The sequence below is a fragment of the Rhopalosiphum maidis genome, chromosome 2 (genome assembly GCF_003676215.2).
Source record: "Rhopalosiphum maidis isolate BTI-1 chromosome 2, ASM367621v3, whole genome shotgun sequence".
Classification (NCBI taxonomy): domain Eukaryota; kingdom Metazoa; phylum Arthropoda; class Insecta; order Hemiptera; family Aphididae; genus Rhopalosiphum; species Rhopalosiphum maidis.
The window spans coordinates 44,358,932-44,371,962 of NC_040878.1; the positions used below are offsets into that span (position 1 = coordinate 44,358,932).

General features: G+C 30.6%; 1 protein-coding gene across 2 annotated transcripts in view; it reads right to left on the reverse strand.

Annotated features, from left to right (window-relative positions):
* LOC113551157 (homeotic protein proboscipedia-like) overlaps positions 1-11,555 on the reverse strand; it is a 61,730-nt gene extending 50,175 nt beyond the window's left edge. For both annotated transcript variants that reach the window (XM_026953226.1, XM_026953224.1), the window contains exon 1: positions 10,497-11,555. In XM_026953226.1, the coding sequence (XP_026809027.1) occupies positions 10,497-11,067 (571 nt within the window). In that variant the 5' untranslated portion in view covers positions 11,068-11,555. The remainder of the gene's footprint in view (positions 1-10,496) is intronic.
* Positions 11,556-13,031: the final 1,476 nt, after the last annotated feature.

A 13,031-nucleotide genomic window follows, 5' to 3' on the forward strand; every position in this document is an offset into this window, starting at 1 on the left:
TTTTCTTGAAGCGTACAATCAAAATAAACTAAAATTCTAAATTATTACCAACTACGTCCTAAGTGCCATTTCGCGTGTCCCAAACTGTAGCACGCATAATCGAATGGATTAATTGATTTAAATTACAGACGTTTAAACACGCGCGTTGTACGCGTTAAACGAATAGTCTGTTGTCAAAAACTCAAAACAATAATTATTTAGTAATATTAAGCGTATGGTTAGAAAAAAAAAACTATTTATACTTTAAACAACATAAAATGTACTGAACGCATAACAGCAAATTATAGTGTAAGTTTATATATACGCACATATAAATCCGCGAGTTAAAATATTTTATATTACACATTTATTCCAATAGGTGGTACACAACATAACATGCATATCACAAATTACATATAAAAAAAAAAACGATTGATTTATACTCGTTGCTGCTTTTGAAATCGAATCACATTTTTTTGCTAATGAAACGAGTGAAAAAATCTCTCGGGAAATGGTGGCGTGACGCGACATACCTGCCACTCGAACATTTGCACTATGTAAAACTATATTATTTACTCTATTTTTCACTCTCTGCTGACTCTCTGTCCCACGCACAAAACGGTTGTACTCGCGTTATAAAAAAACATACCTATAGATTTATCTGTATGCTTTTCAAAAGACTTTTTTGAGTTGGGAGTATAATATAGGAGTATAATTATATACCTGTATACTAGCCATATTGGTAAAACCTAAACTATATACTTTTATCGATTATCAGTATTCCTTATTTAAAGATTTCAATATTGACCATATATTACATGATCACAACACTTCCAGCATTTTATTTATCTTTATCTTATACATTATACTCTTGCTATTTGTTATTGTTGTTTAAAATGTAATTTGTAACTATTGTTATGACTTTCTTTATAATTTTCGTCATCAATATTACCATCTTGACGCGTACTCCGTAGTCTACAAAATATAAAATAATATATAAAAATGACAACGGCTACGCTGTTCCGAAATTTCGTTGACAACGCGCGTACGATTCGCACGCATCGTGGCGTGTGCTTATTCGTACAGACGTATTTCATTATCTAAAGCAAAAATTTCTACAGTAATGTATGTATGATACTTATCGTCGCCAAACAATCTTTTATACATATTTTATTATTGTTTCCGATCCGTCGCCTGCAGTATGAGAAATAATCAAGTGAATTTCCCGACCATCAGAGGCGAAGCAGTTTGGAGAAAAGAAAAATTTGACATAAAAAAACCACTATAATATGGTTTGTATGGGGGTGACGTGAAGGGACGACGACGACAACAAGAGTGGGCGAAAAAGAGAAAAATTAGAAATTCAGATTTGTGATATGAAAAATATATATACGACGTGTGTATACGTGGCGTATGTACATGTATACAAGTGACGCGAGTGTGTTCCCGGAAGTGGAGAAAAAGAATATGATCGAGTGCGGGTGAGAAGGGGTCGAGTGAGTCGGAAGGGTGCGCGGTGTACGTTTAGAGCTTTTTGTGTCTGAGGCCGCGGCCAATTTATCAAAAAACATGTTCGACCCCTTCTCCCCCGGGGGGTCAACCGCCCGTCAACCTTGTGCTATGGCGGCACCGCTCAAACAGTGAATCGTATCTTCATAATATTACAACGGTGACATTTCCCCGTCATTTTTTCGTTTTACGACCATTTTTCTTCACTCGCTCTTATACGCAGGCTATACTGTTCTGTATATATAATACTACTATCGCCTTACTCTGCAGAAAAAACCCACACCGCTTTTCTTTTCGTTCCCGCCACTCTACGTGCGTACACACACATACACACACAAAAGCCCCTCAGCTTCATTTTTAACTTGCAAAATGACGTGGAAATTGAATCCGCTGTGACCGGCAGCGCGGCACAGTGACTTTTTTCCGTATATACAAAGTCGTTTTTTTATCATCTTTATTGTGCATTTCTGACGTATGACCTTACTGCCACCCCGTTCCCGTTTCCATCTTATTTATTTTCATCGGTATACATACATCGTAGCACACTATCTATTTTTACATAGCTATATAGTAGTATAATATTATACATTTGTAATTTCTATACGCATCGTGTACAGTGCATGCACCGCAGTAGTGACTGCAGCGAACTGTAATATAGCATTATAATATATATATATATAAATAATATAATATATATACATATAGTAATAATAAAAAAGTAAGTCCGTTAATGACACGTCCGACAACGCAATGACGGTAGGTACGTATATATAAAAGTTTATTATTAATATTTTGTGTTTTTTTTTCTATCGCACCCAAAATCCGAATCAACGGAAATTGGTACGTCAATCAATCGGGTTGCTGCAGGAAGCGGCTTCGGGTGAAAAACAAAAACAAAAAAGGTAGGTAGATACGACGACATAACATATGCTCGCATATATATATATATATATAAATTCAAGAGTAGAGGTTATTAATAGTCTCCGCGGACCACGGTATCACCGAGATTAATTATTATTATTGTGTTATACGCTCCCCCTTGACGCCGTCGACGGTTCTCAACAAGTCGTCCTTGGTCACAGACTTGCCCTCCGGTCATTTCTCTCCACTCCGTCCTCCACCACTGCCATCATTCATATATAATATATTTTATACTAAATATAATAATAATATATAGTATGCTGTATACTTTCCTCCCCTCGCGCTTTTCGTCTCAATAAACGCCGCCGCGTCTTTGCTAGGTCTACATAACATTACATTTTAGACAGAGCTTAGGTACTTATATATAATACATAAGTAATATATTAGTACCTACCTTCCTGTACATTTCAGAAACCTTGAAAAAAAATTGTTGAACGTAAAAATAAAAATGAATAGACGCAATGACAACACTGCAGTGTATCTTTATTATTTATTATTCTCAATTCTTTTCAGAATTGCACATAGGTTATAAACTTATAACTTTATGATAAAATATACACAACTATAAAAATGTAAATTTAATAAAAATTACAGTGCTCGACTTGATGAAGACGTAGGAGGACGGAATGGATTATGGATTATTAAAACTATAATACTTACCTTTGTAATATAGTATTGTGAGTTACCAATGTTATCATTATTCACTAATATTTTTTATCAGTCATCATAGATTAAAAGATTATTATTTTTGAATTTTATTGTCATCATTATTATTAATACAATGTACCAGCTATGTAATATTTTGGATAAAATGTAGTAAAAGAAATTAAGAAGAAAATTGTTACCCAAAAAGGATAAATTTGAAAGATAAAAACCACATAATACTATTAATAATTTATGGAAATATTTAAATAAATAGTTTAAAATGGATGTTTTTTATTTATTTACTTTTATTATCTTTTTGATTTAGTTATTATTTATAACTATAACATATGAAATAGGTACAGTAATTACCTATGTGGCTATGTCTTATATTAACTTAAATTTTTTATTAATTATTTATAAACATTATTATATGATTTAAAAAGGTGTATTACGGGCTGTAGAATATAACTCACACAGCCCAATACCGTTTAACAAGTGATGAGGACACTCTTTTTTTTAAAGTAAACAGACTCTCCCTACTTTAATTTTGCCAACTCGAGTACTGAGAAAGTATCTATTTTATTACTAGTTATTATTATTATAATAATATCGTAAACTTTTTATTTCATATTATGCAGTTTTAAGAAAACGTCATGGCTGCGTATTATTATTTAATATTGTAGTCAATAATATATTAATATGATATCCATCTTGCAAACGTATAAACAATGTATTAAATTTGTGTTTAGTTGAACCAATTGTTTGTAGTTAGTTTAAACATGCCAGTGACTTAACTTATAAGTTAAAATATTATCTGTATTTAAACATCGTTCGTTACTTTTTTTTCATTTTTAAGCGAGTTACGAGCAATTGAAATATTTTATCTATTCTTATGAATCGATTAAAAATTGAAATCTATGATAAAAAAAAAACTGCATGCACGTACAAGCAGATATTATAGTATTGTTTTACATTTAAGTTTGTAAAGCGAAAAAGACTAGTTACACGTGTACATTCTTTTACAGTAAGGTTTTCTTAATATTTATTCGATGTTAATTCGTATGCTTCGAATGTTAGATAGTTATATATAATAAAGAAACACGAAAAAATATATATTCTAAAAAATATGTGCTGATATTTTATGTTAATTTAACGAAAACTGTCTATACCTACAATTAATTGTGAATTACACGATTATTAATGTTACTACATATCTATTATCTATATTTAATCACTTTATTCACTTTATTCAAGTAGAATTTTCTAAGTACTTAGACTATAAAATAAATGTATATTTTAACTGTTATTATATAGGAAATAATATACTAGAATACGAAAATATATTAAATTTTATTAAAAATTAGAATGTCTATATTTTATGTAATAAAAGTAGAGTAGTTCTACTAGGTTCATACATGATATTACATAAGTGTAGTTGAATCTGATGAAAGTCGTTTTCGCAAAAAAAAACATTCTTTACTTTTTTATTCTGTTACTCTTATGTGGGTACTTAGAAATTATGATATATTTTATGAATGTAATGAAAATTAAATACTTTAATATAAATAACCTGCAATAAACATTATAATATGTTGAATACATTGATACTTTATCTGTGAATTTTAATTTAATTATTCTGAATATTAACTATACTGTAATCGATAATGTATAATATTATGTTTCATGATTCTAAAAATATAATTCTGCAGTATCCGGAAATGCGAAAAATAAGATGTAATCATGTATATCATACTATTGTAAAGGTTCCTATATTATAATGGTTTTGTTTATCTAAATAGTATATATGTCACAAGGATAAAGTCAAATCAGGCATTATACTAAATACGTAGGTAAATACGTTGTAAAAGAATTTAATTTTTATGTCACTTTACTATCCACCTAAAAAAATTAGTTAAATTCCTATTTTAAGTCAGTAAATAACAAAAATGAAACATTTTGCATTATTTTAAAAATGTATCTATATTTTCTTATTAATTAGTTATTGTTATTATGTATAAAAAAAAAACTATGTATTATTTAAATATATAAATAAATATAGGTTATTACTATAGGTAAACCCGTCGGTGTTTTTGTTTTTAAAAGAAATGTTAAATGTTATAGCAAATGCCATTAAACAATAACTTATGTAACAACAATTAGTAATAACTAAAAATGACAAAAATTTGTAATGTATCTATATGTTTATATTAGGTATTTCTGTTAAAAAATATCTTGAATGATTTTAGAGCTATTGAATCATCATTGATGTTCTCCTTGAAGTTTTAAATATTATATTGTAATTTAAATTTAATTGTATCTTTCAAAATATTTATGAATTGATCATAGAAATAGCATATTATTATAACACAAAGCAAGCATATTCTACCTCCTTTTTTTCATATAGATTTCCAAATATAAAATTTAATTGGACGTAAGCATTAAAGTATAAATACTGGTTATATATGCATTACCCATTAAATATATGTCTTTATTTATTATTACGGATTGTTAGTATAAACTTGGTATTGGGTTAATATTTTTAGCATCGCATGAATACATAATTTAAAATATTCAGTTTATTTTAACCCTAATAAATTAAACAAACGTATATTATTCAAAAATCAATAAAGGTACTAAACTAAAATGTATCATGTTATTTTTATATTAAATAAAACTAATCTAAACCTTTTAATTTTCTATAAATATCAATTTTTATGGTATAGTCCTATGCAATTTCATACTCACTCGTTCAAGTCTCCTTAATAAAATTATTAGTAAGTTATCTTAATCAATATTATATTACTCATTGTTTTTTATCATATTATAAAATGATTAATAATTAATAGATACTAAGGTATCTTCCAGGATTATAAGATATCTTCAATAAGGATTTCTTAGCATTTTAATACATATGGATATAAAAACCAAAATTTAGTTTATTGATTCTAGACTATCAATTTTAAATAATTAATAAATAGTGATTTTCATTGCTCAACAATTTAAGTTTATTACTTTATTATTGTGATATTTTATTATTCACGAAATGAATTATAAAAGAGTTGACCGTCCAATTCTTTAAAGTTTAAAAAATTAAAATAATATAACTAATATTATTCTGTTAATTATTAAAAATATGAACAAACAGAGGTTGACAATGATAATTTTAAATACTTTAGATGAAAGTTTTCGTAAACTTGACAAGTACCACAAAATATATGTAGACAACACAATTATTTAAAGAATAGGTTGTTATATTATTTGTTGATATTTTTAACATTTAATTACGGTTTTTTGTGGAGAAAGTATATACTTATAAAGAAAATATAAATAATACATAATATATAATTATATTGTATTATTACACAATAAATTACTATACATTTATTATAAAGCATATTTCAACAAAACAATTCATATTATATGGTTTAAAAAACTGAAACACCATGTGCTTATTTAAATACTATATAGAGTTACATGTATATCATACATATAAATATATTATACATATATTATTCGAGTTTTAATAGTTAAAATTATAGGCACTTTCTTTCTTGCAAATACTGCAGCATGCACACGATGTGCATGATTAATCACAAAAGAACGCGGCAACTTGTCCTACACCGATAATTGTTTGATCACCGGTTATCATATTGAAAACCTGTTTATAAACTAAAAACCTAATGAATACTCATCATCGCTGCACGATGTCTTGAATCCCGAAACAACATGTACAGGTAAATAAGTGCGCATTATACACCCATTCAAGATATTCTGCAAGTGTATTGAATTAACTAGTCCTCTGTGTAAATATTATCCATACATAGTATTATTATAATACACTATCGTGTTAATTGACAGCTTGTAAAGTACAACGAAAATATATCACACAATATTTTTCCGTCCTATTTAATAACCGGATGATCCTTAAATTACTATATTTTGTTGATACGTTATTCAACATCGAGAATAATTCTATGAACAGTGTATATTTTATATGCAGACAATATAAAGTCATAGTGTATTGTAGTATTCAAATCTGCCGTTATAATAATATATGGGTCTAACCTACTGAGACACGAAATAAGTAAAATAAAGCGTTTTGTGCTATATATGAGTAGGTATAGATTCTAATTGAGGTTGTACACATAATATTGTATTATTATACATCATAAAAAAAAAATTTTTGACGGTGTATAGTTTCGGTAAACCATAATAATTTTTATTGTACACGTCGTACAGCATAATTTAACCTTCATGATAGACAGATTAAAATAATAGTATGCGGACAGTAATTAATGTTTGAACTCCATCGGCGGCGGCGGCAGTGTGGATGAGCTTCCATATTTGACCTGTTCCACCTTTAGGAATCTAACCCTAGCGCGGTTATATAGCAGGTATATTAAAATGTCGTCCTATACTCCTATATAAACTTGTTCAAAGTAATGTTATTTTCGATAATGAATTATCCAATGATTTCCAAAAACACTGAGAACAACCTTTGAAAACAGGATACTGTTTATTTTTTATTTTTCAATAATTCGTATAGAAGCAACACGGTCTTATGTATACAATACTTTATTCATTAATGTTTTCTTACGTGAAAAGAATGACCCTACTTTAACACAACAAATTTTCTCACATCAACAGGCCTATCGATCATATTCAGTCTGACAGTAGTCCACGTTTCACAAACTATACACAATAAGTTCAATTTATTCAAAACGATCCATATAATATTTATATATTATATATTATGAAGTAGTAAACATTTTTTCCTAAAAAGAAGGGGATTCAGGGCTCATTATTTTTTCTTTTAAATATATACTTTTATTAATAAATAATATAACGGATGTCGAGAGAAATCAATAAAATACATTTTAAATATTATTATTTTAAAATACTATATTAGCTTTAAGTATATTAATTAAAACAAATAAAGATATATATTTTAAATTATTTTTAGACTTTCAAAGTATAAAATACACATTTTTTTTATTAAATACACTGCTGTAGCTATAGGTTTTAAGTATAAGTAATAACATGAGAATTTTAGTTAAATTTATAAAAAAAATTATTTATTAACTAATTTAAATGTATATTTAATATATGTACTTAATAAAAATGGTTACTTAAATGAAAATATGAATGAGTACAAAAAATAATAAACTCAATATATTTTGTAGTTATGTATTTAGTACAACTATAGTTCTACATTTTTCTAAATCTTAACCTGATTTTGAATTAACATCGGGTTTAAACTTTGACTAAAATTATAAATTTAATTTTTTAAGGTATGTATGTAATAATTTTAAATTAATTTATAAATGTATAATGTAATAATAATGTAACTTTAGAGTTTTATTAACGTTAGGTTATTTTTGGTACAAGTTACAGTGCACATGCAATCATGCCAATAACACAAATTCTAAATTAAAAAAACCGTAAGACTGTCATTCAACATTCCTCATAACATATTATAAGCAATTAAAATAGCGAATCCATCATTGATTCACATTTAACATCGAAATGATTTACGAATTTACGATTCAATGGATTTTAGGGGTTGTAATAATGATACTTGAGGGTGAGGGTAACTTACAGGATATTCGGTAGTCATAACAGTATTTATTCACGCCACTTATACGGAAATCCCACAAACGTCGGCAAATCGAATCATGTTTTGTTTTTAGCTATCTAATCGTTTCAATTATCCTTTTTTATTAACAACCTTTTTTGTTAATTTAGACCAGTCTTCTGTTTTATAGGTAGGTACCTACGGCGGTCGGCAGAAGCGGCGTCGGCGATGACTATTATAGTATATACGTTCGGTGAGAAACACCGATTTATCTGGCGGTGTGTACACCATAAAAACATGATAATGATAAATCGACACGGTCAAACCCTCAACCGAATGTCAAACACAAATTGATGGGTTATTCGTCTGGGAAAAACAATACCACGCTAATAATTTATACTTACGGGAAGTACATTTCATATGGAACAATTAAAATTGCTTCCCGAAGTCTGTCTGGCGTTTTAAAAAACGTTTAACAAAATTTAAGTCCACGAGAGTTAATTATATTAGCTAGCGAAGGTTTATAACTTGTTTCAATAAATAAAAATTACATAGATAGGTATTAGTTATAGGTACAAGTGATAAACGGTGGCGTTGGCAAGTTAATTACGATTCTCAGTTTTACTATTCTCTTAAATACTGTCATAATAGTAGTTATGTCTTATGTATACACATTTATAGTTGAATATTTCGTTCAGTACATAATTATTGCGCGGTTGTTATAATCCCTTTAAGTTTATTTAGTAATATAATTTTTCATCATATTTTTGTATAAAATATCTTCACGTGTTAAGTTGTAATATTATAAAAATAATAATTTGACAACAGCCATTCTTCGAGGGTACTTACTGAGTTTATGTAAAAAGTTACCATATAGAGTATTAAAGATTTTATTAAAAAAAAAAAACGGTGGTCTTCTCTCCCCTTATGTGATTCAAACACACAATAAACGGGGTGAATTTAAATTCATGAAGTGATAAATGAAGTAACACATGTATGAGTAGTTGAAAACTTTTTATGTGTTCTTACTTCTTAGTAAGTAGGTAGGTATGTGCCGAGTGTAGTAGTTGAAATATTATTGTTTATAAATATAAAATTAAATAAGTACAAAAATAATATTAAATATTATCGTTTGTTAGAAAATAATACAATTTACTTTCAATATTATAGAAGGTTCAGCGAAAATATTTTTATAGCTTAATAATGTATACATGTGTACAAATTATAATTATTGGATATTTCTATCAACTGAACATAAGAATCTATCAATTATTTAATATCATCTTTATTTACAGAGAAAAATAATGTAAGATTGAAAAAATAATTATTATTTACAGAATGTTATGTACCTATATGTTATAGTACCTATACATATTTTGAGACTACTATTTTTTTTTAGGTTTTAAAGTATAAGCAAATAATTTTAGCATTTTTATTTTTATAACTGTTCACTAAAATCCATTTTTGAGAACAAATATAGTATACTTGAGCTGACGACACAATATGAAACTATACCACTGCTGCACCAGTGTCCCTCGTCAAAACAAAGTTTACGGCCTAAAACAATATGTGTACGGAATGCAATTTCAAACTTTCTTAGACATGTTGTGTTGGAATTATATACACTTATATACGTACAATATAGATATAATAATGTAATAGCGCTTCAAAATATTATATATACATAAATAATTTGTATGACGTGTATCGGATTTTGGGAGGTTATACGGTAAAAACAAAAACTCCATCCTAGTATCTCTAATAACTTCTGATATTGTAGAGTTCACATAAAGTATGAATTACGTCAAAGTTTACGATAAATGTAGCTGTTTGCTTACGAACAATATAATCTGTTCACGAAACTTACCTTGATGGTTGTTTTTCCTGGTGGTCTTTTTCTCCTTCATCCAAGGATACTCTTGCTGTCCACCGCCTCCACCGGCACCGATCCCACCGCCACCACCGCCACCGACCTGCTGGTCTGCCTGCATCTGGTACATGGCGGCGGCGGCTGCGGCAGCAGCAGCGACCTGGTGGTGCTGCTGCTGCTGGTGTTGCGGGTCCACCGGCGACACGTTTTCGTTACCACCACCGCCTCCCATCACGTGGTGCATCATGTAGTCAGGCACTGCGGCCGGCTGATAGTCGGCCGCGTGGTGGTCCATCTGCGGCCCGGCCGCGGACACGGCCGCCATCCAAAACCCGTTGCCGTCCTGCAGACCGGCCGCCACCGGCGAGTCCTTCATGGCCATAGCGGTCGCCGCGTACATGTCTCCCTTGCGATCTCCGCCACCGCAATCGTCGTCGTCGTCTTCGTCGTCGGCGGCCGTGGCGGCGTGCAAGGTGTCTGCCAACATCTGCGGACCTCCGAACGCGCCCAACATCAGCTGCTGCTGTTTGCCGGGTCGCAGGTCGGCCTCAGTGTTTTTTAACATCATTCCGGACGCGCGGCGACGATATTTTTCACGCAAAAACCGTTGTGTTATTATTTTCGATATCACCCGCGCACGATACTATTAGATTTTAATCGGAACGAATATCGTTGATATTGATATAACGGCGGCGTATTATAATATATATATATATATATATATAATAGAAATTTATACCATATTATTATAATAGTAGGAGCCTAATAAAGTAACTAGTAGTAATATACAGTAGTAATAGAAGTGGTAGTATATTTAGTATGTGTAACAGTGGTATAGTTTTATATCGGTGGTAGATTATATTATTAAAGTCGTATATTTTATAATGTCGGTACCGAAAAAATATTTTAGAAACGATTTTTACGACGGCAATTTAATACGAAATAAAACTCGCGCATATTCATCGCACCATCAATTCACGCCCGTACGTACAATAATAGTAAAATATATCATACGTATAGCACTGGCTGCTTGACGTTTAGCAGACGTCGTGGTCGAACGTAGTCCGCCGACTGTCGGCCATCGGACGCGTATGTCGATGTCGTCGCAGTCGCCGCAGTCACAGTAGAGTGTACAGTGCCAGTCGCGGCGGATGAGGCGATACGCCGACGATGGCGCGCGACGGACCGATAGTTTTATTATTATTATTATTCCCATTCCCGACACTACCGCACGCCGCGCGCAGTACATGAACCATACATCGTGCGCCTGCGCCGCGATCGGTACGACGGGGCCGCCTTTTCTCCGCCGCCGCCGCCACTGTCAGTCACCACCACCACCGCAGCCGCCGTCGCCGCTGCCACACAGCAGCCGCAGCCGATGATTTTTCCCGCGCACCACCTGTCAATCATTACACACACGCGTGCGCGCACAAACGTTTTATTTTACACTCCCGCGTGTTACCTACAACTTACTATATAATATGTTATTATCAAGCATATGATATTTTTGATATTATATAATACCGTATACCCATAATAATATATACGCAAAATGTGTATATATATTTGGCACCTTACCCGCTCATTATAATATACTAATCATCCATCTAAAATATGCTCCTATCACCACTACTCGAAGATTATTACAATATATGCCTATTAAATTTACACATTTTATTTAATCTACTTTCGGATGAAAACTGTTAGGTTATACGACTGATATATTATGTATCCCGATAGTCTAATTAATCATACTTATTAAATTATATTATATTGTAACTTGTATAAGTTACAACTTAACTAAAATAACTAAAATGCATATATGCATTGTTCACATATGCATACACTATACGTATATAAGAAGAATTCACGCGTTGTAAATATATTTATTATGTATATGTAACTAGGATATACACACTTAACTTTGTTAAAATCGATTGCCCTCCATGGAGGAAAAACATATAACCTTTGATAAAAACCAAAGAACAAATTATGGAAGTGTTAGAAAAAAAATTACTCAAAAGAATGCTGAAAACATATAGAGCATAGATACTTTAATGCTCAGACAAATGAATAGAGGAAACTACATAACGATGAACTGCCACCTTGTTTTTAGCGACCAACACCAAATATACTAAAATAATTTTAAAAATAAGACTACTTTGGGCAGGTCATGCCCGGAGGAAGCATGATTCGCTGATAAAAAGTAATTGAAGAAAACTCAGTAGAAAAGATACCTCTTGAGAGACTACGGTTAATATGGGAAGATAACGTTAAAAAAGATGCAAAAATAGTGGAACCAAATATAGCCATTGGCAGAACTTATAGTATAGAAGATAATATAAAGAAATGATAGATGGCAATATGTTAACTTAGGCTTAGCGGTATACTTGGGTAATATAGAGGCCTATATAATTCTGCAATATATAATGATATAATAAATTGTAAAATGGGAAACTATTTGTTATACTCATATGCAAATATATATTGTCATTTTTAAATAAGTATTTTAGTATTTAAGTATAATAAATT